The following is a 27,291-nucleotide window of genomic DNA, read 5'->3' as shown; positions in this document are numbered from 1 at the left end:
ATGTATGTACATACATCAAAATAGAGCTGTGCTTAGTTGCCATGTAACACTGACCTAAATCTACATTGTATGTACACACATGCCCATATGTAGTATGTACTTTGAAATACGGTATAAATCAGCATGGCCAGTACCATAAGTCCTACGTATATATATACATGGGGTAATATACGTCACACCCCCAATCTGTAAGGAAATAGCCAGGTTAGGACACAGGATATGATATTGTACGTAGATGTACATGTTGTTATTCATACATGTATGTACCTACGTGTTAATATTTACGGTTATGTAAAACTCAAATACTACAATGAAAAGGGAAGAGAAACAGGAGCCTGCACAAAAAAAAAGTTGAAACAACGATAATAATAATGATGATATGATCAAACAAAAGGAATTCGTTTTGCGGCAACAACACAAGGATTGAGAATCTTCAAACCAAGAAGGAGTTAGAGAAGGACAAAATTGAAAGGTGAAGAAACTACTCGGACAAAGTATGAATATAGAACCAAAGAAAACAGAATAATAACGCCAGTCCCCAACCTTCAACATACACCAAAAGGGAACAAAAACCATTTAGACAAATTGAAAATCCAGGACAATAAAAAGAGCAAGAAATAAACTACAAAAGCCAGGTTTATTGGAGCTTAATACGTCACCAAATCAGTCACATGACATTATAGCCCAACGTCTTGCATCTGAGGTACCAGTTCCCCATATGCACATTCCACCCTCACCTGCGCGCTTCATCCCTCACCCATCAAGTTCCAGGCCAACCACCAATTTCCCCACACCTTTGACTCTCCCAACTTCCTTCACAGCTTCTTCTCCTCCCTTCAGGATACTATCCAACCACTCTCTTTCCTTTGCGCCCACAACAGCTGGGTCCAACACAACAGGCATTTCGGGCCCTTGTTGTGGCGGTTCTGTCTTTCTCAAGACAGAGCGATACCACTCACCACGACTATTTGGCGTGGCAGAAGAGGATGAGTGTGTTAGCATTGGAGGCGCGAAGATATCGATAAGGTTTTCCGATGTCTGCGCCACGAGGCGATCAAGATATTCACGCTCATGAAGAAGCGTCTGTGGGTCTACTGGGGCATGCGCGCCGTGTGGGGCGGATGGAGACATGAAAGCTCCCCCAGAGGTGTAAAGATGGTGCTCATTGTGTGTGGTAAGAAGACGAGTGTGCTCAGACTATTCAGGGGAAGTCAGTCATTAGTAAAGAGAAGAGACGCAGGATGAGGGGATAAGTACATCGTCTGATTTCCTTCGACCAAGGCAGGTGGAGCAGGCGGAACCCATATTATTCAAGTGAATGTGATTATATTACCGAGATGTAATGGTATTAAAGAGGTGGTAGTCGCAATGGTGATATGTGGACGTAGGTCGACTGAGATAGGGGATTCGTGCGGAGATGACAAATTTCCCGAAACCTTAAACTGCAACTGAAGAGGCGAGAGACTTCACTGACAATTAAGTAGTCCAGACTCTAGTTAAGAACGAAACGGACAGCCGCGTCTACGTATCGAAAGGAGATATCCGATTATCGCAATGTTGCCGTTTTTATCAAGATATTGAACAGCTGGTAGCCGTCACTATAAATTAAAGTTGCCAACCACGGTTTGTTATGATTATTACTTCGATACTGTTTATGATTCCCCGCGTCGTCGTCTTCGTCTCCGAAGAGATGTTGAATAGAGGATGTAGATATTATGTAGGCACGGCACTGTAGATGTTTAATGCCGAGACGCCGAGTGAGCAACCGTTGACTAAAGGGGGGTAAGAGTGCAAAGCAATTAATCCCGACGATGGCCCGCGTGACGTGACGGCAAAAACACGGGTGGCTGGATGGATGGTTACGATAGATGATAAAGTGAGGAGAAACGAGGGGAAACGAGGGGAAACGTTGTCTGGGATTATCAATAATAATATATTGTCACGTATACTGTAGGTACAAACACGGCGCTCAGCTGGCCTAATGCAATGAAGCAGATGTTGGTTCATGTTGTTGTAGGTATCGCAAGTATTTCGCACCGGTTACTACTCGTTTATTCGAATTCAAACCGTGGTTATATGCAACAGTGATCCCGAGGCTAACTTACATATATGTACTTACCGGTAAGAAGGGGGATTGCAATCAAGTCCGCCGTATCTTTGCCCTCTTAAAGCGTCGCGATGAAGATGGTCGTTGAGTGTCTGCTCTATCTATGGTTATCGTCCCGTCTCTCTGTTGCGGTGGAGTCTAGAGTAATGTTGCCCATCATATGAACCCTTCACTTTCCCGTTCCCGCATCCGGCTTCCCCTCTGATTGCTCGTCGGTATGCGATGTATGCAGGTAATATTTAGCTCACAAGGGTACCGTGGTTCCCGAGTCCGCGATCTCACTGCTTTTTCTCAATTTTGGAACATAGATTTGCTTTGATACGATGGCCTTGCGCGGGGTTTTCTTAAGTACCCTTTGGTAGGGTATTTCGTAAATTTCAGGCTGTCGGTGGCCTTCACAACTCGACCGTTCATGTGCTACTCAAGTGGACAACACTGAGGTGGGGGGATCTGTGCGCAGGGCTACAGGTTCGAAGTGGTTAGTTGGGGTGAAATGGTGGCCGCTCTCTCTTTACCTCTTTGAGATGCAGAACCTGGGGCTGTATGCGGCTCTGCTGCATTAGACGTCATCACCGTTATACCAAAATTAGAATGTACTTACTAGCTGTATTGTAGGTACTTTGAGTACATGTAGGTACATAAAGCATCATAACAGTAACCTGTAGGTACATGTAGGTACGTCTCTGAGCACTATCAATACTACATGTAGTACCCATATCCTACGCACCTAGGCTGTCTAAGGTCGATGGCAATTAATAACGATGACTAAGCAACTGAATTTGGAGTTTTAAGCTCGGGTGCCAGTCGACTTCAATGTTCCACAACGCTTCTTGTATACATATGTATATAATAATAAGATGCGATGGAATGTTTTTAAAATGGAAAGTGTATCATTTATAACCTCAATCTCAAGTCAATACATCATTAAAAATTTGATTGGCAGGGTCCTGATCGGAATCATGAGGAATCACTCGGGATTCTTCACACTCACTTAATGTATGCAGATCTATGTACAGCGACAGGTAATAAGTGATGGAACGGGCTGAGACACAGTGATACCTGTTTTGGGTAAAACGCCACCAACATACGGTGTTTGCAGGTATAACTGTATCTCAGGGCGTTCCATCACTTATTACCCACCGCTGTACGGCAGGAAGCCAATATTTTATATCTCAGCATATAAACATGAAAATTATCAACATGAATTATTATATTATTCGCTAGTCATTTTATTTATATCCACAGAATGCGATAAAAGTCTAGGAATAAGACTACATGTATCTTTATAGGAATTTATACGCTTCCATAGTTTTTAGGTCACGGATTGGGGAGACGTTGTGGTACATGTATCTCCAAGTTATCAGTTTACTACATGTACTATCACCTACATGTAACCCCCCTTCATCATCCTATCTCAACATAATCAGCACCATAAATCATCCTCATAATCTTATGTCTTTCTTCCCTGCACCGCACCGCCCGTTCTCTGAGGAGAGGCATCCTCCACCGAACCCGCCAGCCATCATAGTACCAACAACTCAACGTCGTAGAGCTGAGTCCCTCATAACAATCAACTCATTGAAAATTCCATCAAAAGATTCATCAAAAGAGTCATCAAAAGCTTCATCAAAAGATTCAGCAAATGCTCCATCGAAAGATTCTTTAAAAAATTCATCAAAAACCTCATCGAAGGCCTCATCAAAATTGTCATCTAAGGCTTCATCAACACAATCTCCAACAATTGCTTCAAAAATGTCTTTCACTCGCTCTAGAGCCCCCTCTACCGTCAACTCAACTATCTCTATAGCCTCTCCTACCCCTACGTTGGATTGCTTGGAGATTGTCTCAGTGACTCCATCCTCTACCGTCACATCCTCTTATATCTCGCTGGTTCTACATGTGCAGAATCCATTTGCAGATAGCGCTGGCATCACTCAGAATGCCGTTTTCCTCCGCCAAGAGGAAACCTCCCCTTGGTACATACCTCCTGTACCTGTAGACGACATCCCCACAAATTTTCCTATTCATTCCACTGCAGATTCTCCGGCACAGGTTCCTGACGAGTTTGGAAATCTCTCCAAGATCGTCTCCATGACCCCACAATCAATCATATTAAACGCTAATTTTGGCAATCCTTGGTATGTCCTTGAGATTCAAGAGATAAGCGACGGTGACCCATATTTTGCTCTGGTTGCGACATACTCCTACCAACTACTGTTGTCGAGTTTGAAATGCCCATCTCAACTAGGCATACGGACGTCCGAAGAAGACGATGAAGAACAGACAATTTGTGGCTTATACGAGCGTCACAGTCTAGCCTACCACGTAGAAAAACTGGGGAAATTGTCTCGTGTTGGTTATCTAGGAGAAGAGGATGTAGGAGATAACTCGAGGCGTGTATTCATCAAAATGCTGGACGTGGATGATGAAGTCAGGAAGAGAGAAGAATCCGCCGACCGAGATATAGCTCTTGACTTAATGCGTCAAGCAGACAAAATCTACAACGAAATAACTCTGTTGGACAAAATTCCTCTCCATCCTCATATCATGTCACCGATTGGATACGTCACTTTGGGAGGCGAGGAAGAAGGGGACAAGGATGGGGACAAGGTCGTCGGATATATTAGTGATTACTACAGGAATGGCCGACTGAGTGACTATTTGTTTCTTCCCAGTCTACCTGGCATGCCACGGGTCGCTAGGAAAATCAAACTTATCCAGAAAGCGAAATGGGCCTACCAGATTGTAAGCGCCGTAAAACATCTCCAGAGAATGGCTCAGAAATCACTGGGGGACGGAGAGCGTGGATTTGGCTTGGAAAGGTTCATGATCGATGAATATTTACAACTCCATCTCATCGGATTTGGAGATGATGAAAAAGTCTCAAGATTATCATGGAGAGTCCCCCCAGAGGCACGTATCAGGGGTGAATGGGATGTCACCGTGGAAAAATCTGGCGCGAAAAACAAAGTTGAGTGGAATAAGTTAATATGGAAGCGTAATAATTATGTTCGCTTGATGTTTGAAAAAGAAAACTTGGTAGAGTTGAAGGATATTAAGGATTTTGTCCCTAAATCACCCTCTGCTCTTTGCTCTACTATCAACTGTATTCCGGGCAATATCTGTAATAGCAGCAGAAGAGAAGACAACAATATCGATTGGGATCATGCCAGTACAGAGGATATTAGGAAGGGAATTAATCGGAGGAAACAGTACTTCAAGGACTGGTCTGCCTTTAAAGAATGGCGTGCTATCCCCGGAGCTCTCGAAATGGTTGAAACATACTCTGTCGGAATTATGCTATGGCTCCTATTTGAGCAGATCCCTCTCGAAACCCTGAAAGATGGAGAAGATATCCCGATAACCTGGACAGAGAGTGAAAGTTGGACGCAGTGCGGGCCGATTCCCCTGAAATGGCGAGAAATCGTCGAGGCTTGTGTGAGAGTCAATCCATCAGACAGAGTAGGCTTGGATGAAGTTCTGTCAACCTTTGTGAAGGAGGTGGGGAAACGCTGGGATGTAGGTTGGGCAATGGGATGATGCTTTGACACAAAATCGCATGGAAGTGTCGGTACGAAAACGGAGTCTAGGGTAAATTGCCGAAACCATTGTGTGGTGGAATGTGTCGGAGGAGTACTTAGGGCTTTGAAATTACAGTACCACTGTAAGAGATAACTAGTGGTAAGAGATTTCTTTAACACAACGCTATTTGGAGCTTTTAGAACCAGAATCCTGAATATCCACGTCTAACTGAGGGTATAGTTTAGTCGCTTCCAAGCAGACCAATCCCTATGTTTGCAAAGATTAGTAATAATGAAGTTTTATACCACAATCTGAAGTTTCTTTGATATGAGATCAAGCTCTTCACTTTCTCACCTCCTCTGCAGACCTAAAGTCTAGCTAAGATCTCGCGGCTGTAATAGTTAGTTTGATTTTATGAGATTGCTCGAGTTTGAAGACTGGCTTCTCTAAACAATTGGAAAATGGAGGATTATATTTTGATCTCATAAAACCTCATCCTTGTGGACCTGCCTTTTTCTTCTTGACTGAAGTACATGCAGTACATACATGTATGCATGTATGTGAGAATGAAGTGGCAAATTACATGTATATTGCACTATGAAACGTTACAATTTGAGGATCTGTTGATATGCATGTACGTGTACTATATGTGTAAATGCTTGAATGAGCTTGTCAGTTCCTAGTTTCTTTTCGGGGCTTGCGTGGGGCATTTTGCTGGGAGTGCTACGATTTTCGATCAATTGAGTTCGTCCACTAATAATTGACCTTTAACCTTATCTAAGCTGTTCGTGATATTTCTTGGCAAGAATTATTATGAACGAGATTGGCGAGTCGGTAATGATAACCGAGTGCATGTCTAACCCCACTTTAGCACTTAGTTCTTAGTTACAGCATCAATCAGCTCTAGATATGCCTCCTTCCACCGACGTCGCTTCCTTCCATACTTATCTCTCTTCTGCACACCGTATTGTCGCTTTATGTGGTGCTGGTCTCTCAGCATCCTCGGGACTGCCCACCTTCCGTGGTGCCGGCGGTATGTGGAGGAGTTATGATGTTACGCGCCTTGCGACGCCTGAGGCATTCAGGACGGATCCTGGATTAGTGTGGCAGGTGTGGAAGCTTGCATGTTTACTGCCGAGAACTCTATCTCATATTCTGGTGATATTAGTTCTACTCAATGCGCAGACATATGGCATTGCAAGTCGCACCGAACAAAGCGCATTATGCATTGGCAGAATTGGCGAGAAAACATCCGGCGTTTTTGACTTTGACACAAAACGTAGACGGTAAGTCCATACGTATAACGAAAGATGGTGTTATATTACTATCACAGGATTAATCAAATAATTTAATTGTCATGCTGTCCAACAGGGCTTTCGGTAAGGGCCAATCATCCGAATGATTCGATTCGTTATCTTCATGGATCTTTGTTTGCGCTCAGATGTTCTGGGTATCTCTGTGATTATGTGGACGATCAGAACTTTGTCGATCCAATTGTTCCCTCACTTGCGGTGCCTATGGCGAAAAAGACGGTTGAACAAAGAGCACCAGGACCTGCCAGCGGACAGTCAGACGGTGGAACCCCAACCAAAGAAACCCTTGTGTACGACGAAAGCGTAGAACTTCAGGCCTTACAGCTCTCAGATTTGCCCATGTGCCCAAAATGTAAGTAATGGGGCCGCCTCCATCTTTATATCCAACGAATTAATAACAAACATGTGAGCAGGTCAACGAAATATCCTACGACCAGGAGTCGTGTGGTTTGGCGAGCACCTTGATCCAGATATGATGGACGGGATCGAACATTGGCTGGAACAACCGGCTGATCTCTGCATTGTTATAGGAACCAGTGGATTGGTATATCCAGCTGCAGGGTGTGTTCTTTCTACCTAGACGTCTTCCCTTTGGGCCTTGGCATATGTTTTTATATGCAAGCTGACTACCTTCGAAACTCAATAGATATGCACAGAGAGTTAAAGAGTTAGGAGGTAAAGTCGCGATTGTCGACCTTGATGTAAGCAAAGGCGGCTGGAGTAGCAATGCGTTTGACTGGGTATTTGAAGGGGATGCAGCTAAGGTATGTATACGAGCTTCCCATCATATTATCATATGATCATGAAGTTTGAAAATCTCTGATATATGTGGGCACTAGATTGTGCCGGAGATACTTAAACCCTTAATTGGAGATATGTAATGCAGTACAATACTGTATTTGCCCATTTGTGCTTTTATCATGAATACATGTGGTAATCCATAAGGCAATATTTTTTTTGAAAAATTTCAATCGAGAGAAAAGTTGACATGTACTCGCGCATGGCATGCCTGTAGAAAACCCTACATGCACAGTGCAAAAGATGATTGAGCCTACGTGCCGTACCTTGCCTACTAGAACGGGCTACTACTGGTAGTGGCTTGCTAGAGTACATGTACTACATTTGAAAAGGCCTAAAAGCTACACCGGTGCTGTCAACTGTCGGCCGAGAATCTACCCATCCGTTGCGCAATATACCTCTCGCGCGAGTAGGTAAAGTAGTCTTATCGAGATTCGTGATCAGGAACAAAGAAAAGTCCTGTATGTAGTTATGACGCAGCCCATTCTTCGCCCAAATCGGACGCGTTAATACCGAAACACGGGGAGATTATTTTTCCGACTCCATCTCATCTAGGGTACAAGATCTACTACCTGCTTGTAAGGATTGGTTGCGGGTTACAGCCAATCAGCACCAAGTTCTGCTGGATCAACCCGAATTCGTCCTTGAAGTAGCCGCTTTAGTTGCCGATCTGGATTATTGGGACTAATAACAACAATCGCAAAGTTAGTCGCTATCAACAGGTTCCACAAATGCGCTTACTATTTTTCTTCAAAAGTCATGACGTTTATGTTAACGAAAATCTGCATAGAGGTTGATGTCCAGTGGCTCTTGTGTGTGAACCCTTGCGCTGCCCTTGTTGTATCCAATTAACCTCTTTTTTAGACTGCTCTGGGCTCTCACGTGCAATATGGACATCAAGGCTCTGAGTATAATAGAGACTATGAGGCCACCGAATCCTTTTCTTGTAAATCAATAGTGTACACCACTACTATTCCCTCTTTATCCCCATAATATATTCATCTACGGCCGTTGCTGCTGCTGCTGTAGAATCCAACAACACGGCATGGCTGCGCTTCCTACACCAAAAGGAATACCAGGTCGTTGGCCTTCGACCCCCGGGGTTTCTAATACACAGAATTACTCCTTCCCGGAGGCGGGATCCCTCGCAGCAGATTCCGATTTAGAGGCCGGTTTAGCACCTATTACACTTAACGAGGATACTCGGCGGCATTCAAATCAAACCGGGTCAGATCAAACAATTGTGAATGATTATTCCGGGACAGAAACAAAGGGAAATGATCCCACAAACTATTCTAGTGCATCTAGTAGTCTTCATGACCTTGCAAACATGACCACCACACAGCCCATCCGTCCAGCACCCGCTCGTAGAGAGTCCACACAAGTAGGACCAGCAACTGGGGAAGAAGAAATCTTTCGCATTCTCTCACGGCGGAGAACTAACGCCTCCTCGCATCATGAAGAGTTGCAGGAATCTAAACAAGAAATTGAGCAGCTTCTTTCATCTATATTCGGAAGTTCTCGTAAAAGCGATTCTCAGGAAGAGAAAACTCGTCATCTTGGTGTTGTCTTTAAGAACTTGACCGTAAAGGGCCAAGGATTAGGGGCCAGCATCCAGCCAACCAATGGAGGGCTACTTTTGGGTCCTTTCAGGGCACTCTGGGGGCTTCTTTCTAAGGGTTCTAAGGCTGGATTTGGGAAGCCACCAATCAGGACTTTGCTCAATAGTTTTACAGGATGCGTTAGACCTGGTGAGATGTTGTTAGTATTAGGGAGGCCAGGATCTGGTGAGCACAACCCGTACTGATAAGTGACTGAATTACGCACTAACAATGATAAAAGGTTGCTCGACATTTTTGAAGGTTGTCGGTAACCAGAGAAATGGCTATGAGAGTATTTCGGGCGACGTTCTTTATGGTGGAGTTGAGAGCAGCGAGATGGCCAAAAGGTTTCGTGGCGAAGTCCTCTACAATCCTGAAGAAGGTATTATCATGAGATATTATCAATAGGAGCATGCCTCTAACTTATTTTTATTAGATCTACATTATGCTACATTAACTGTAAAGGAAACCCTAAAGTTCGCTCTTGAGACGCGTACGCCAGGGAAGGCTTCCCGGCAGGAGGGCGAGACTCGAAAAGACTATGTCAACGAATTTCTTCGTGTCGTCAGCAAACTATTTTGGATTGAACACACCCTTGACACAAAAGTAGGGAACGAACTTATCCGTGGTGTCTCTGGTGGTGAAAAGAAACGAGTTTCTATTGCAGAGGCAATAGTCACTAAAGCCTCTTGCCAATGTTGGGACAATTCCACTAAAGGACTAGATGCCAGCACGGCAATAGAATATGTGGAATCGCTTCGCACTTTGAGTAACATGGCAAACATTTCCACCCTGGTTGCACTATACCAGGCAGGGGAGAGTTTATATAAACTTTTCGACAAAGTCATCCTTATTGATGAAGGGAGGTGTGCTTACTTTGGACCTACCGAGAATGCGAAGGCCCATTTTGAGAGTTTGGGTTTCGTTTGTCACCCTCGATGGACAACTGCAGATTTCCTGACCTCTGTCACCGACAAACACGAGCGACAAATCAAAGAGGGGTGGGAAGATAGAGTCCCACGTACAGCAGAGGAACTAGAAGCTGCATATGTTGCGTCTGAGGTTGCTGCGCATACTAGGAGAGATATCGAAGAGTTCGAAAGTACTCTCGAGGAGCAAAAGAAAGAAAGGAGTAAGGAGATGTCTAAGGAAACTAAAACCAAAAATTACACCATTTCATTTCCTAAACAGATTATCGCTTGCACAAAGCGACAGGTTAAGGTGATGAGAGGTGACCCACTGAGTTTGGGGGGTAAATGGGGAGGAATTCTGTTTCAAAGTTTAATCGTTGGGTCTCTGTTTTATAATTTGCCTAAGAATGCGGCCGGAGTGTTCCCTCGCGGAGGTGTCCTGGTAAGTTGTGACTTTTCTGACTCCACACGGCTTGGACTCATTGAAAACAGTTTTTTACCCTTTTATTCAACGCCTTGCTAGCTCTAGCAGAACTCACGGCGGCGTTCGATTCTATTCCGATCTTGATGAAACATAAGAGCTTGTATGATCCTATCTTTCAAAGAACTATAAAACTACATAATATATACTGACAAAGTTTATAGCTCATTTTATCGCCCATCCGCATATGCCATAGCTTTGGTCCTTGTTGATTTACCCCTCTGCTTTGTTCAGGTTTTCATATGGAACATAGTCATTTACTTCATGGCCGGATTGCAACGCACCGCGTCCCAATTTTTCATTAGTTTATTGATTATATTCTTCGTTACACTGTCGATGTATTCGTTTTTTAGAATGCTTGGGGCATTCTCTTCAAATTTGGATGCTGCTACTAGGATCACTGGCGTCTCAATTCAAGCATTGGTTGTCTACACAGGTAAGGCGATCCAGTATGCTGATATGGAATTAGCTATGCTCACGTTGTCATAGGCTATCTTATCCCGCCCTCATCTATGCATCCATGGTTCTCTTGGATAAGGTGGATCAATCCTATTCAGTATGGATTTGAGGCTCTCATGGCCAATGAGTTCTACAATCTGGAGATCGAGTGTGTGCCGCCGTATCTGGTACCAGTTGGTCCCGGTGTTCAGCCACAGTATCAATCTTGTCTTTTGCAAGGCGGTCGGCCCGGATCCACCACTGTGAACGGTGCAGATTACATACAATCGCAGTTTACCTATTCAAGATCACACTTATGGAGAAACGTCGGATTTATCATAGCATTTTGGCTTTTCTTCGTTTTTATGACAGCAGTGGGTTTGGAATTGAAGAAGCCGAATAAGGGTGGAGGAGCTGTCACTGTATTCAAGAGAGGACAAGCGCCAACGCATGTTGAGAATGCTATGAATAAGGGTAACTCCGTGGATGAAGAGGTTGCAGAGAAAGAAGTTGGCAGGATCGGCAATGAGGAAAGTAATAATCGCACCGAGGAGGCTGCAGTCGCAAAGAATGATACAATTTTTACCTGGCAGGGAGTTACATATACTATTCCAGTTAAAAATGGACACAGGACACTTTTACAGGATGTCCAAGGATATGTTAAACCTGGGAGACTCACTGCCTTGATGGGAGAATCAGGCGCCGGAAAAACCACTCTTCTGTATGATTCTTATACCTTTTTACCAAAAACTTACTAACGAAATATCAGCAATACTTTGGCTCAGCGCATCAACTTTGGTGTGGTTGAAGGCGCTTTCCTAGTTGATGGCCAGCCTCTTCCTCTCTCATTTGCTCGCGCTACTGGTTTTGCGGAACAACAGGATGTTCACGAGCCGACTGCGACTGTAAGAGAAGCCTTACGGTTCTCTGCTTTACTAAGACAGCCAAAGGAGGTATCTACTGAGGAGAAGTATGATTATGTCGAAGTATGCACCCAATAAAGTGGGAGATAAAAAGGAATACGAGCTAATTGGGTCTAGAAAATAATTCATCTTCTTGAGATGGACGAGCTCGCAGGGGCCACAGTTGGAACTCAGGGCAATGGCTTGAACCAAGAGCAGAGAAAGCGGTTGACTATTGGTGTGGAACTTGCGAGTAAACCGGAACTTCTCATGTTTCTCGACGAGGTAAGCCATCAGCAGGTACATTGCGGACAAAGGCCACATTCTAATAATATCGCAGCCAACTTCAGGTCTTGACTCGAATGCGGCGTTTAATGTGATACGATTTTTGAGGAAGCTTGCGGATTCGGGCCAGGCCATTCTTTGCACCATTCATCAACCGAGTGCAGTCCTTTTTGAGAATTTTGACGATTTGATTCTTCTGAAGAAGGGTGGACGCGTTGTCTATCACGGAGAGCTTGGGCAGGATTCTCAAAAGATGATCAAGTATTTCGAAGGCAACGGCGCGCCTAAGTGCCCTAAGGATAAAAACCCTGCGGAATATATGCTCGAAGCAATTGGTGCTGGAGATCCCAATCGGAAGGAGAAGGACTGGGGTGAAGTCTGGTCAAACTCCAACGAATACAGCGAGCGGGCACGTGAAATTGAACAAATTGTTTCGGATCGACGTTCTAAAGCCGATTCTTCAACACGAGATGACCGCGAGTTCGCTATGCCTTGGTTCACACAGGTTTTGGCGGTTGTGAAAAGAACGTTTGTGTCGTACTGGAGAGCACCGGAATACGTCATTGGAAAGTTTGCACTCCACATTTTCACAGGTCTTTTCAATGCCTTTACTTTCTACAAGCTTGGAAATACTTCGATCGATATGCAATCTCGACTCTTCAGTGTGTTCATGGTGCTCACCATATCCCCACCACTTATTCAACAGTTGCAGCCGAAATATTTGCATTTAAGGGATCTTTTCATGGCCCGAGAAAGCTCTTCAAAAATCTATCACTGGTCCGCCTTTGTAATCGCTGCTATTCTAGTAGAAATACCCTACTCGATTGTAGCTGGAACTCTGTTTTTTGTTTCCTGGTTTTTTCCTGTCGGGTTCCCAAGAGATAGTTTTACTGTTGGGTACACGTGGATGCTACTAATGCTGTAAGTTTGACCTAGTTATTTCATTGTCTACAGCGTGTTTGGAGAACCACAGAGCTAACGATACAATAGGTTTGAACTATACTATGTCGGCTTTGGTCAAGCTATCGCCTCGTTTTCGCCGAACGAACTCCTTGCCAGTTTGCTTGTGCCGGTATTTTTCCTCTTCGTCGTTTCATTCTGTGGTGTTGTCGTACCGTTTGCTGGTATTCCAAAATTCTGGCATTTCGTATATCGCGTCAGCCCATTTACCTACCTAGTCGAAGGCTTCTTGGGTGTCCTCGTCCACGACGTGCCTGTTAGATGTTCTGAAAACGAATTGGCGAGGATCCCGAAACCACCTGGGCAATCGTGTGAGAACTATACTACTGCATTTATTAGGCAAGCTGGAGGGTATGTTCAGGAGGTTGGGAATGAGTGCAGGTTTTGCCAATATTCTGATGGAGATGAATTCGTAAGTTTTCTTTCCATAATTACAACCACAGTGGCGCTTGTTTTTATTATACTAACATGCATATTTTAGGCAAGAAACTTTAATATCTATTATAGCTATCACTGGAGAAATTTTGGTATTTTCTGGGCTTTCATAGTCTTTAATTTTGCGGTCGTATTCATTTGCACTTGGTTATACTTAGGTGGTTTGAAGAAGATGCTGAAACGGGGCAAGAAGGTAGCGAAGAAGTGAAAAGAAAAAAAAGAAAAAAAAATATAGTTGGCAGTATACTTTGTACGCCTTTTCAAGGCCCCTCTTTTCCTTTGTTTTTTCATAAAAATACCCTTTTTAATGGCGGATAACACTTCCTTTATGTATGTACTACTACAATACACATTCATGTAATAATAAGATACCACGATCCAACTGAGACCTCGCTTGTATGCACATTAACAAGTCATTATATAGGCGGTAGAAACGGGTTTAGAGATTAACAGATGTGATATTATTATCATTGTCCAGAGTATCATAAATCATTGACATGAGGATCAAGCCCGCATTGCTTAGTCATCGTTGTGCTTTGTGCTCTCTCAAACCAATTAAAATGATTGCTATGAGTCTGGGACAAAATCACTTCGACCTGGGTAGCGAAACTATTAAGTCTCAATTAATATCCAAACCATATTCAGTGAGAGCGGCTCAGCCGCAAAGCTATGTAAATGTGCGAGAAAGGAAAACTGCGCAGCGGCTTGAGAGCCCGACTTCGAGCACTTGGAGAGGACGAGCCGTAATTCTTGAATAGTGTTTAATAATTACTATGGATCGAGACTCACTAAGGCGATTTTGTATGGGTGATCCGAGAGTAGAACATCTCAACCCTCTCATTCCAAGTTTGCTTCTGATCAAATGATACTTCCCTTTTGTGCGATTCTTTCTGTCAGATGAAATTCTTTCGCCCCTTTCTGGGAGCTATGCTGCCGCTCTCTCAATACTGCCAAGCTGTTGCAACTTGAGTACTAAAAAGACCGTTTTGGCGACACATTAAAATGTTTGGTGATGTTTCATGACTCCTCGAGTCATAATTGAGTAAACAAGTAGAGTAAAAAGAGATAACGGGCCCTAATCCGGGATTGAACCGGAGACCTCCTGCATTTAAGCTAACCCAAAGCAGGAATCATACCGCTAGACCATCAGGGCTTAATAGCATCGAGTAAATACAACAAATAAATAATATATCAAATTTGGAAATACGTTTATCCCTGCCCGTTGACAACGGAATGAACTCAAAATAATGATACTCTAACTACTAATACTCTCTACAGTAACAGTACTAGCCTATTTTTTTAATCCCACTAAAAAGGAAGTTGAAGTCAATCTCTCGTAGTGACATTTATCGCCTTCCAAAAGCATTATTTGCTTCTGCCGCTCTCCTCCTCTGACGCTGTTCCTCAGTTTCGGTATTAGTATATCTTCCTGGGACTTCACGACTGTACCCCACACCCCTCTCCCTCTCCCTCTCCCTATCATCACTAACCCTATCCTTGAGGACTCTTGCCCTACTTCCTAATCCCACCGTGGAAGCTGACCCGGGTCCTGAGGCCGTCTCTGCATCGCGCCTGAAAAGATATAGAATATCTTTCATGCTCAGCTTCGCAGCCTTTGCCTTTCCAAGTCCACCATCTCCATCTCCAAATGCAGCTTTGGCAAGGTCTCTTTTTTGCTCTTGAAGCTTCAAGATACGTTCCTCAACAGAGTTAGCGACAGTGAGCTTGTAGACAACTACATCTGTCATCTGACCAATACGATGGACACGATCGATAGCTTGCTCCTCAATGAACTAAACCCAGAAAGATAAGTTAGTGCTAGTATGGTTGATCAAATGGGTATGTGTACTAACAGGATTCCAGAACGGTTCCAATATAACCACCCTACAAGCAGCGATGAGGTTTAGACCTAGGGCCCCGCATTTCAAACTGCACAGAAGTACGCCACAGAATTCCTTTTCTACTCCTTTCTTATTTGCGTACTCGCCCTCTCCCCTCAACCTTCGCAGACTGGCCTCACGATCATCATTCTTCATACTCCCATCGTATCTTGCAAACGCAATACCCTCCCTGTGGAGGAAGGGTTCGATTAGGTCCAGCATACTTGTAAACTGACTAAACACGATTGTTTTGTTGTCTTCTTTCAACTCTTTCTTAAGAATTTGTAAGAGCCGCTTGATTTTCGTTGATATGACAAGGTTAGAATATTCATCTTCCTCCGAGTAATCCTCATCCTCATCCTCATCATCGTCGATGAATGAATCGACAACTCTGGGGCGTCGTCGTGTTTTCGGCTTGATTGGACCATCATCATCTGATGTGTCGGTCCCTTCTTCTGCCTGGCTGCCTCCATCGTCCTCGCTATCGTAATGCCGGGGTTTCGTATCTTCATCATCCTCATCTTCATCATCGTCCACCTCTTCTGCTTGGCTTCCTTCGTCGTCGTCATCGTTTATAAGCGTTTTTCCCCTTTCCTCCCTGGTACCGTTGCCGTAGTCGCCATCGTCCTCTTCATCTTCATCATCGCTGTCAAGAACCACTAATCTGCCTCTTTTGTTCTTCACATTACCATCTTTCTTTATGGTTTCCTCTCCACCTTCTCTTGATGCCTTCTCTAGCGCCTTGAGATCTTCTCTGCAATCCCTACACCTAGGTTCTCCCTTTCGTGTCTCCTCCTTAGTCAATGCTGAGAAACAAACATCACATTTCCTGGCGTCGACACTTAGTCCACCAATTAGGCCTGCAAGATCATCATCCAGAGCTTCGTCCTGCACTAATGATTTCGGTGCTTTCTTCCGTGGTGTAGTTAGACCAAGCCCAGAATCCTTGTCCTTAACAATTTTCCCAGCAACGAGAGTTGGATGGTTACAGGCTGCATGTATTAGTTTGGGAGATATTAACTCTAGTTGGCGAGAACATACCTTGTCGTAATCTTAGAAGCAGGAGCAAAGCGCTCGTCATATTGACACCCCCTAACCCTCTACCAACACCGAACCCGCTGAGCATCTTCTCAAGATTCTCCTCCGTCCTTGCTTCCAATTTTTCGTAAAACTCTTTCTCTTTTTCATCGAATTCAGTCACTACACTCTCAACCTTCCTCTTAACCATCTTCATCTTGTTTTCACCACCTGCAGCCTCTAGCTTATCACCATCTGACCTCAGCACGTCTTTAGTTCTCCTCAACATAATAGCGCCCAATACCACTCTGAGTCGTTCAATAGCTACCCCTTCACGTCCTTGACCCATAGGTCTTGCGATCTGCTCTTTCCACACACCAAGGTCATCGAAAGGCGCAACCTTTAGGAACTTGATTAGACTCTGCAATTCTTCGATCTTGTTTTGCAAAGGTGTGCCTGTAAGGCACCACCTAAATCTTGCCCGGAGAGCACAGCATGCCAATGATCCTTTCGCAAGTCTATTTTTGATTGTGTGCGCTTCATCGAGCACAATCCTCCACCAACGTAGCCCAAAACATCCAACGGGTCTTCCATTTCCTTCGGTATCCTTATGCTCAGAACGAATGACATCATATGTGGTAATAACGACATCGTATTTCCGTAGTAAAGCCGGGTCTTTGGCCCGTGATGGGCCGTGATGGACGCGAACACGCATTTTGTGAGAATCTTCGGTGCGTCTTTCAATTTCAGCTTCCCATTGCTTTATCAAAGCCAAAGGTGCAATAACAAGAGTCCCTTTCTCGAGGTCGGACGGAAGTTTTACGGCTGCTTTTTTAGAGTCTGGGGAGAGGGAAGAATTCCCGGCGATTGGATGCGAAGGATGTGTATGACAGAGTATAAGGGAAATAGTTTGTATTGTTTTTCCCAAGCCCATCTGTATATAGTTAGTTTAGCAGAAATCAATAGGTATACAAACGAGGATCCATACATCATCAGCCAATATCCCACCTCTTGCCTTTCCTTCTTCTCTACCACGAAGAAATTTCAATCCTCGGATTTGATGCGGAAGTAATTTGACGTTCAAACCCTCAACTACATCAGAGCCTTCCTCTTCTTCGTCTTCATCCTCCTCCTCTTCTTGTTCGGCTTCCCCCTGCAACCCCTCACCCAATGTAACCTTTTCTTCCATCATAGAAGCTAGTTCATCATCAACCTTCTTTTCTTTTTTGCCCTTCTTCTTCCTGAGAGGAACTGAATCATTAATCCCCTCCAATAATTCCTTGATGCTTTCGGTGGTCTTCTCGTGGTCTACATAAACTCCGCCATGATATGTTCCACTGGTACCTGGCACTGCACCACCGCTAGGAATAGAATATGTAGGTAGCTTCTTCCGACCACCCTCCGAAGGAAATCCACCCGTGATCCCTGATCCAATATCGTTCCTACGGTTAACAGAATGAAACGTAGGAAATGCTTGGGGGCGTTGGATGACAACAAGCTCGTCGTCATCATCGGATTTGTTTGTTAAATCGATAGTGGGAGGGTGTCTCCAGTTCTCACGGGAGTTTTTCAGTGGCAAAGGCTGAAGGAATTCTTCGGTACGGGCTTGAACCTTTGATATGAAAGGTTTTGGAGCCTCTTAACAACAAGTTAGGATTGTAATTGATGTACATATATAAAGCCTACTAGCTAGACGAACTTACGTTGAGTCCTTACAGGATCCTGAGGGTTTCGGTAGGGAATTGGACCCAAGTTAGACTTCATGGGCGTCGTCGACCCAAATTTCGGTGTAGAGTCATATTTTGGTGTAGAGTCGAATAATCTGGGAGTAGTTCCAAATTTTGGTGTTTCAAGTGTCTTGTCCACGCCATCTAGGAAAGATGGTTCGTGAGTTGAATTGAGATTATTCCTGGGCCCGTAAGGTCCAGCCGCAGCATTCTGGGTTGAGGAGGGCTTACGGGAGGGAGGTAGGTCAGGGGGAGAGCTCATGATTGAGGTTATCTTATGAGAATATGGAAATGGTGATGTTTGTGAGAGGAGATTAGGAAGATAACAAACGTTATCGGAAGGATGTCCCCAACTTTGCTAGGTGAGTAACTTATCGCGAGGTTTCCCTGACAACAAACAAACACCGCCACAATTATCTAGAATAGGTTAGATGTGGCGCGTCAAGCCACAGAGTGCCTGTAGATCATTAACGCATCACCGAAACCGGATATAAGACAGAATATTTCCTATGATAGTACAACTGTGACTATTCACGTTACCTTTGAATCACCGCTAGGTGTAGTGTAAGAGCTCAGTAAGTACGTACATAACATGTACTTATGCCCTATATTGAACTACATACTGTGGGCGCATGTGCAGACATGTCTCTTCTACTACAATTCCGATATAAAGCATGAGACACAATTGAAACGCAATCAGGGCCAGGTGGATAGCGTCTCTTACGGCTTATTAGTGAAACTTGGTTGGAACGGGCATTTGACGCACCACCCTTTTTTTGGACTGGCTCCCGCTTTTCTGGCTGGTCATTCGTCATCGCATCCCGCCAACGTCCTAGAGATGAATATATGTATACTTCCAGTGTTAGGGAAGTTATCCACGTTGTTTGCAGGTACGGAAGTGTGTAGGTAAAGTGAGACAATATCAATATGACGTGTACGAGACTTGATCTCTTAGTTGACTACTATGCGATAGAGAGGTCTTTATATACCTATACTCTATATAACTTTTGGTAGTATATACCCAGCAGCTTCCACCATTCACTGATATGTAGTGACGGGCACATAGAGGCGGAGGAGGTTAGTAGGGTAGTTCTGGGGTAGTGCGATATTGTCATAGCTTAAGGGCTGCATACAATTAATGAATTAAACAAAAACAAAAAAAAGTGACGGACACATGTGTTTTGAGAAATCGAGTGAGCAGCTGTGAGCCAAGCCCTCATAAAATTGCTCTTAATCATTGACCTATTTCCGCTTTCCGAAATCCTCATCGGTTCTTTCCTATTAAAACTGAAAAAAGAGATGTTATTTCTCCAAAGCATCAGGCTGTAGCTTTATAAGGTTTGCTCTTCGACGCTGACCTGTCTACCTGTATGTGCACGTATATAGGTGCGCATGCTTTAGGGATGCTGGCCCTGGGGTAATTCTTTATCTCCTTTCTGGTATAATCAATTGCAACTAATGAAAATATTTCATGATGATGAAGACGATTACATGTATACTGTAGATAAAATATTTGTATTTGGTAGGGATTTTGTCAATGCTCGTTGTACACCCGCAGGAAAAAAGTGAGGAAACAACGAGTAGCGTGACAACGAGTGCGTCTAACTTGACATCCCCGCACCCGCAATACAGCCCCGCGAGTATTCCCTAGCCATGCCTTTTGACAAGTCCGGAAAGCGAAGGGAGGCTACTCTGAATGAAAACATAAAAGTTATTGAAGCCCAAGCTAGGGAAGAGTGGGAAAGGCTAGATTGGGAAAATGTATATAAAATCATTGACAGCATACCAAAGAGAATTGCAGCAGTAGTAAAGAACAAGGCAAGTCATAAAAAGTGGTAAATATAGTTCAGAGGCCGTAGTATCTATTCTGTATCTCATTGTGTAGTCATATTACTTCTATTCATTTCCATTTTCACTTTTTCATTGGGGTTCGGATTGGTTGCACTCGTTGTTTCCTCACTTTTTTCCTGCGGGTGTACATAGCCTCTGATCCGGATCTCGCTAGCCATGTCAAGCCTTTCTAAAATCTCATACGATATGAGCGCCAATTTTCCTGGAGTCTTTTACTCAGATGGTTTTCGTAGCAAAAACATAAATTTTAAACTTTTAGCTATGCCTATTCTATAGACATATTTTTTTTTCTTTATCAGCTCCCTTGCCCTGCTACTACTGCTGCGCCTCTACTTGATTCGCCTTTACTCCTCCTACCTCTTCCGCCCTCTCCTCCGCCCCCTCCGCGCCCTCTTCGTCCACCTCTCTTCGGACCATTCTCACCTCCACCTCTACTACCTCTGCTACCTCCCCTACTTCGCCCACTCTCTCTAGTAGACGCCTGTTCCGCTTTCTCCGCTTCCAATTTCACTTTCTCGCTCTCCGCCTCCCACCATCTTAGGAATTCTTGCTCTGCCTGTATCTCCTGTAAGCTACGCTTTGCAACATGATCCCTCATGATCTCCTTATGAACCTCCTCCTGAGACATAATATCTGCAAGAGAGAGATGCAATGTCGCTTCAGAACGCTGCAAACGAGGAGAAGGGGTTGGAGGAACGAAAGCCGATGCCGATTGGGGTTGGGCTTGCGCCGTAGTTGAGGTAGAAGGGGTTTTCTGCGGTGTTGATTTACGAAGGGTTGGCGATGGAGACACAGGTATATTTGCCTGGGTCGATGCACTCATTATTGATTGTGGAGGCGTGGACATAGTTCTCTGTATTTCGGCCCTCGAGGAGCCAGGGCGAGCGGCAGTGGCTCGGGATGTTGTGGGCGAAGACTCCTCCATCAGAACTTCCTTCAAGCTCACTCTGGATACGGCGGTTGGTGTTTGCCACATCTTCGGCATCGGCTTTTCGGGCGTCAAAGCGATCTCAGGCCCAGCTGGTTGTTGACTCTGTAGTTGTTGCTGCCGTTTTCGCTCTTTCTGTGATATTTTTTCTGGTGTCGAAGATGACAATCCTAATGTGATATTGGACTTTCCAGTACTCGGGGAAGCGTGACCTAAGATTTCCTTCAATGGCAACTTGTCCGGCATCATCGTTGCACGCCATGATTTTGAAGCTGGACCTTCTGGGGTGAGCGGAGTATGTTTCGGAAACGATTTGGGTGTCACGATTGGGTCAAGGGCTGGTTGACGCGCGTTTTGGGACTGCGGCGAAGCGATTGCTTTGCCCTTGGAATTGAACCAAATTCCTTCATCAGGCTTCGGAAGACTCGACGGAGGGCTTGGAATCTGAATGCTCCCGTTGCCCCGTCCCGCACTCAGTGATGCATCCTCGTCATCCATATGGAACATTAAATCTCCACCGGCGTTTGAAGGCTTCAACAGTGGTGAGTTGCTTATCGCCATCTTTCCCTCCTTACTAGATTTTCTACGCGCCTTATTCGGAAGCTGTTGCGGAGAAGATACTTCTATCGGGTAGCTACCAACCTTTTTGAGCGCAGGTACCGTTGCCGGCTCATCTTCCTGTGCGGCATAAAAGGCAATCAAGGTTTTCTTCTCTTTTGCAGAAGACTCGACCATAGATGGGTATTTCCCAAGGAGCATTTCTTCTTGTCTGCCCGCTCGAGATTTGGGGTGACAGCGGCGCTGGTTGTCTTTAATGACTTCGTCAAGCTCAGACATCAAGTCTTCGTCAAGATCGTCTAAGAGACTATGATTATTAGTTGTTATAAATATAAAATAGGCGAATGAGAAAATTACTGATTTTCCAGCATAGTCTCAATATTCAAACATATGTACTGCATGCACATATCCTTAAAACTCGTCTCTGAACAGGCAGAAACTGCCATCAACAACTGTGCCGCATTTCTTGTGTTCACTAAAAAATCAGTATACCATTTCGCCCTCAAGATATAGGATACCACTACACACCATAGTTACCCAAGACCTTCTGGCATACTTGCGACAGTCGTTCCAGCATAAGCTCATTAGCAACACTCATAACATCCATCACATAATCCAAATAATCATCTATCTTGTTCTCTTTCACACCTACTCTCACGCCATCAAACCCTTCTGGGCCCCAATCTGTATACAACCATGTCACGACTGCCTCCATGACCGGTTTACCGACGTGCTTCATATCTACCTTGATGGCCTCCCCATCTCCACGACGCCCAAGTAACCACCGCCCATCAGCACCACCGCCATAAAGAGCATCAAAGAACGGACAGCGCGCCTTCATGATGGCCGAGTGAACACGAATACTCTCACTCTTCGCCAGTTCGATGATCAAGTCAGTACTTCTGACAAACTCTTGGGTGTTCAATGCCACCTCAAAATCCTTGTTAAGACTGCGTGCTGGATAATTCATCCTGCCGACGGAGTTTTCAAGGAGGGTCAGCCCAAGAGCTGATGCGACGGCTGCAAGTTCTGTCCGAAGAACTTTGAATTTCTGGGTTTGCGCAGCGTCGGTGCCGCGCTGGTGCCATAAGTCAATGACCGTGTCGATGTAAAGGTAGTACACCAAGTTAAGCACGGTAAGTAGGTCCACACCTTTCAATATCAAGCGAGGGTTGTTACCAGAGTTCTGTTGAAATTCTAGGAAATGTCCAATTTCTCTAGAATCTGCCTCCAACAGGGTTCTAAATACTGGCGAGCGGGCAATGAGGAGAACTTTGTGTATTGGAATTTCAACGCCATGACATGTATCCGTGGAGATGGTCATATCCCACTCTACTCCCGTTCCGCGGCGTAATGGAAGTCGTATCAGGAAGTCCCGTAGTTCTTGTTCCATATCCTTCTTCATGAACCACAATACAGCATCCTGATAACCCTCCGGCCTAGGCTTTGGTCCATAGCCCCATGCATCCGATACACGGCCATTATCGCCTCCTCCAACCTCACTATTGTCCTTCAAGAAAGCTCCCCTGAACGATAGCAATCCGGCGACATCGCTCCAAAGCATCTGAGGATGTACCAGGAGTGCCACTTTCATGATATCAGTGTCCCTCCTAATTGCCGCAAAAGCGCCAAACTTATTGGTTTTCACGCTGATGATCCTCGTCAACCCAGGTACTCTATCGAACTTATATCGTCCACTCTCGGTAGTGCCGAAGCCCTTCTCTTTCATCTTAGCCCGCTTGACCCGTTTCCAAACGCTGCCAGATTCTGTGCAAACGATGATTGACCCATCCTCTCCCACATCAGCGTCTCGCACCGCCATGTGAGTTTTACGCAAACTCCACGCCCTGGTTGTGGTCCATCCAACCTTAGCTCCCTTTTCTGCGCGTTCTTTTAAACAGGACTCTACATCGAGGGTGAATGCATCGCCGGTTCTACTCAACGCGCACAAAGTATCACCGCCCCCGGTGATTTTCCGGATGAAGTTTGGTTTATTGTCGTATCGTGTTATATTCATCCCATACAATCCCACCACCCGCTCAATTGGGAAAGACAGCCTGGAGTATCCATACCCGGCCAGGATCCAAACCTCATGATTTTCAAGTAAAACAGCCGTGGCTTTGTCAATAGCTGTAACCTGTGTTATTACAGTCCCAGCCAAGAAGCTAGCCGCGACCTTCCGCGCAGTAGGCTGACTGGCCAGCGTTCTAGCATCCGAAGAGTCCAGAATCCCTAGCTGCCCCTCGTTTTTACCGAACGTGAATAGCGATGTGGCCGTGAACACGGCAGTATGTATACGAGAAGCTGCACACCCAATTACTATCTCTCGCTTCAGGCCGTTAAAGACCTGTCGTGGAGTTGTTTGGATTGGATCTTCCTTTGTGGTCTTTTGCTGGAGGGCATATCCAAGTTGGCCCCATTTGTTCCCGCCCCAAGTCCACACCTCGCCACCCTCAAGAACAGCAACGGTATGGTCAAGCCCTAGAGCAACACTCTCAACTCTCTTGGGAGGCAGAAGCGGTGGGGAAAGGGGTCGGAGTGTAAACTGTGTGGATTGCTGGTCCCCGAACCCCAAGCGCCCGCCATGACCGAATCCGCAAATGAATAGATTGCTATGTGGATCAGAGGTTAGAACTGCGGTGTGTAGCTTGGAAAGCTGAATATCGCGGAAATGTAGTGGACTGAAAAGAGTAGATGCGTCGAGGAGATCTTCGGATTTCTTATCACTATTAAAATACTTGAGCTGTGCTTGTTCCAGCAGTAACTGCCGTGGACGCTGTATCTGCGGTCTTTCCGGGTAGGATCGATCGTCCTCATCCGGAAACCCGAGTGACAAGTTCTTGTTCGACCCAAACATGAATATCTCGTCGCCACCCGCAGTTTCCGACCTGTCAACCTTCCCCAACACTTCATCATTGTCATCGTCATCCGATTGTTGGTCTTCAACAACTATTCCGCGCTCCTCTGCAAGTAGACGCTCAATTCCTTGTATTGAACCCCCAAAGACTTCGAATGGACTGTCGCCGGCATGGTCTTTGATCTTTACAATCCCCCAATTACTCGGATTATGCGCCAGGATTGACCTAACAGCTGATATATTCCCATGGTAAAGTGCACGATGCATCGCTGTCCATCCAGACTCAGCATCAGGTGCTGAAGGGTCCGTATACGGGTGCTCTAGAAGCGCATCTACGAATGGAAGCCCCTCAGGATCACTGCAGGCTAGATGCAATACATTTCTTCCCAGGCTATCCAGCTCCCGTAGCGCCTGACGTGTAATTGTACCACTGCCATTTCCGCTTGCTCCAGACTTTTTTGAAGATGTCGCTGCTGTCGTGGTTACCCCAATTCCAGTGGATGCGACACCACCACCGCCCGGTCGTGCCAGAAGACGCCGGAACTTTGCGGCGTCATTCTCGAGATAGTAGCGCCACAGATTGCTGCTCATAAGCTGGGAGAAGAGAGCTCTCCTATCGCCTGTTTCACCTGCCACTCGTGTGGGTAGGTGAAGAGGCGAGAGAAGAAAGTGAGGTGGGATTGAGAAAGATGATCTCAATCCTCTAGTTTCCTGGGGCTGTTTTCTGACCGTTCGGGATCTGGGCTCGGGAGAGCGTTGAGAGGAATCCTTTGGTGGCGTTGGGTTTACGGGAAAGTCTATTTGGGGGGGGGGGGGGGGGGTGAGGGATATATAAAGAGTCTGATGGAAAGATGAGCCCTTGTTACAATTTCGGATCTTGAAATGCAAGGGACCAGGAATACGCGTATCTATCAGTGTATCACGAAAGGTTAATCCCGCCAGGTTTTATGCACGGGGGAAAGTTGATTGGTTGTTAATAGCCCGAGCTCCATTTGAGTACATACGAGGGGTAAAATCTCTCTACTGTGATGTAGGTACATACCAGTACTAATCGCTTATCTCTGTCAATTGGGTTTGTGGAGCAGTCACTGTGGCGCAGTCACTCAACCGAGAGTGTCAACATTAAAAACCCACGAAACAATGTGCACTACAAAGAACTAAGGCCCTGGAGTAAATACATGCATAAGTACATCTTTGTTCTATAGTTACTAAGCTCTTTATGATGACTATCTACACGCAATCTATAACATTAAATATGAATCATGACAGACGACTAGGTCAGATTGAGCCATCAAGGCTGGGTCGACTTTTAAATTTTCTTAAGAGATGAAGTACTACATAGGTGCCAGTAAGCTGGCTAGACCCCAAATGTCCCTGTGATTGGGATAATACTTCTGCTTTCTAACCGAATCATACTCCACGATTAGTGAAGTACCAATCAGATTGAATCAATGAAGCAGTGTTGAATTATTCTAAGGTGATTTCACCTATTATTCTGAAGGACGCGCTGGATACTCAAGGCTTCATGATTCATGGAATAATCAGCCAGTACTAATTGGTCGCTAAATACATATTATTGAGCTAAACTGTTATAGGAAGCTTTATACAATTCTACAGGCGACCCCTCTGTCTCGATCTCCAACATTCGGGGCATTCGGGGCATTTTTCTTTCAGTCCACATTTTTTTTTCCATCTCTTGAAATTAGATACCATCCGATCATGTCCGATATAAGTTGATTCACAAGTGTTCGAGAAATATGCAGTCAGGAGTTATGACTCAAATCTTACAGTTAGTAGGGAAACTAATCGAGCGAAGTGAGGGATTTAACTAAACCAAAGCCTGCGTATCTTGTATGACATGGTCGTTCTTCTGTGATGACTCGACTTCTGAATCTAATAAGATTTATTCATATATATAAACACGCTTACGTACTAATACGAATCAACACAGAATCTCTAGATGGCCAAGTTAGATATAATCGGAGGTCTCGCCGCAGTATATCGGAGCTAAAATATCGGGGGAAAATAGAATTCTTTATGTTCCACAGTAATTTTATTTCCAAGCGATCCTGGCGCTCAAAGCAGGACTCCCGTATCCAACGGGGGTGGGGGGTTGGGAGTTAGGGTGAAAGACGAAGATCGACCACGAAAAGACTGCCAATAAAAACTTTTGATGGGGTGACTACTCGGAATTGTGTGTATTTCAGTATATCTTCTTACACAGAGAAGTACGAAGCAAAAGCTGCTAGGATTGATCATTATGATAATGAATTGGTTATTGCAAAGAATTTTGTGGAGGGGCTAATGAATGAAACATTGTATGTAAATTGGGAAAGCTTAGAAGTACATTATTCTTTGACAGTATGCAGAATGAATTTAGTGCTCTCTCATATAGATGGCTTCCTCGTAGACACATGTGTGCACGCTCACACGGAGAGTCCCTGTAGAATCCAGTCTGATTACTAGATTATTTGAATAAAGTTGGGGTTAAAAACTGCGTTTGAGCCATTTGAATGACGGTCTGAATATGGTCTGTTGTTGATACTGGTATTCTTTTTGGGAACTGTGACCGCAGGGCGGATTAGAATAAGACTACATGTACTGCTTAAGTTGAGGTCCGGGCCGGGGTGACCAGATCGGTGGAGGAGCATGTATATCTTTGCTCACCCCCTCTAATTGATAGGTTTGTAGTTTTGAGCAGTAAGATACCGTTACTATAG

General features: G+C 44.9%; 6 protein-coding genes across 6 annotated transcripts; 3 read left to right on the top strand and 3 right to left on the bottom strand.

Moving 5' to 3' along the window:
* Window positions 1-753: 753 nt before the first annotated feature.
* H6S33_000424 (uncharacterized protein) lies at window positions 754-1,305 on the bottom strand (the record flags this gene model as incomplete). Its single annotated transcript, XM_044831800.1, has 2 exons — window positions 754-1,197; window positions 1,258-1,305. The coding sequence occupies 2 exons, from the start codon at window positions 1,303-1,305 to the stop codon at window positions 754-756; spliced, it is 492 nt and encodes a 163-aa protein (XP_044699983.1).
* Window positions 1,306-3,559: 2,254 nt separating this feature from the next.
* H6S33_000423 (uncharacterized protein) lies at window positions 3,560-5,647 on the top strand (the record flags this gene model as incomplete). Its single annotated transcript, XM_044831799.1, has 1 exon — window positions 3,560-5,647. One exon carries the CDS (start codon window positions 3,560-3,562, stop codon window positions 5,645-5,647), a length of 2,088 nt encoding a protein of 695 aa, XP_044699982.1.
* Window positions 5,648-6,538: 891 nt separating this feature from the next.
* On the top strand, window positions 6,539-7,823 carry H6S33_000422 (uncharacterized protein; the record flags this gene model as incomplete). Its single annotated transcript, XM_044831798.1, has 6 exons — window positions 6,539-6,739; window positions 6,798-6,915; window positions 7,001-7,294; window positions 7,356-7,503; window positions 7,589-7,706; window positions 7,782-7,823. 6 exons carry the CDS (start codon window positions 6,539-6,541, stop codon window positions 7,821-7,823), a joined length of 921 nt encoding a protein of 306 aa, XP_044699981.1.
* Window positions 7,824-8,785: 962 nt separating this feature from the next.
* On the top strand, window positions 8,786-13,961 carry H6S33_000421 (uncharacterized protein; the record flags this gene model as incomplete). Its single annotated transcript, XM_044831797.1, has 11 exons — window positions 8,786-9,527; window positions 9,583-9,723; window positions 9,778-10,694; window positions 10,745-10,836; window positions 10,898-11,169; window positions 11,223-11,892; window positions 11,941-12,157; window positions 12,212-12,358; window positions 12,414-13,279; window positions 13,349-13,730; window positions 13,800-13,961. 11 exons carry the CDS (start codon window positions 8,786-8,788, stop codon window positions 13,959-13,961), a joined length of 4,608 nt encoding a protein of 1,535 aa, XP_044699980.1.
* A 1,138-nt stretch (window positions 13,962-15,099) lies between these two features.
* Window positions 15,100-18,639, bottom strand: H6S33_000420 (uncharacterized protein; the record flags this gene model as incomplete). The annotated part of the gene is made up of 7 exons (XM_044831796.1): window positions 15,100-15,150; window positions 15,244-15,546; window positions 15,607-16,625; window positions 16,675-17,584; window positions 17,639-18,288; window positions 18,354-18,521; window positions 18,609-18,639. 7 exons carry the CDS (start codon window positions 18,637-18,639, stop codon window positions 15,100-15,102), a joined length of 3,132 nt encoding a protein of 1,043 aa, XP_044699979.1.
* Window positions 18,640-20,523: 1,884 nt separating this feature from the next.
* H6S33_000419 (uncharacterized protein) lies at window positions 20,524-25,162 on the bottom strand (the record flags this gene model as incomplete). Its single annotated transcript, XM_044831794.1, has 3 exons — window positions 20,524-22,021; window positions 22,072-22,189; window positions 22,243-25,162. 3 exons carry the CDS (start codon window positions 25,160-25,162, stop codon window positions 20,524-20,526), a joined length of 4,536 nt encoding a protein of 1,511 aa, XP_044699978.1.
* Window positions 25,163-27,291: the final 2,129 nt, after the last annotated feature.

The sequence above is a fragment of the Morchella sextelata genome, assembly GCF_020137385.1.
Source record: "Morchella sextelata strain SCLS chromosome Unknown scls_1, whole genome shotgun sequence".
Lineage (NCBI taxonomy): Eukaryota > Fungi > Ascomycota > Pezizomycetes > Pezizales > Morchellaceae > Morchella > Morchella sextelata.
The sequence above is the reverse complement of the archived record's forward strand: the minus strand, read 5'-3'. Positions and strand labels throughout refer to the sequence as shown.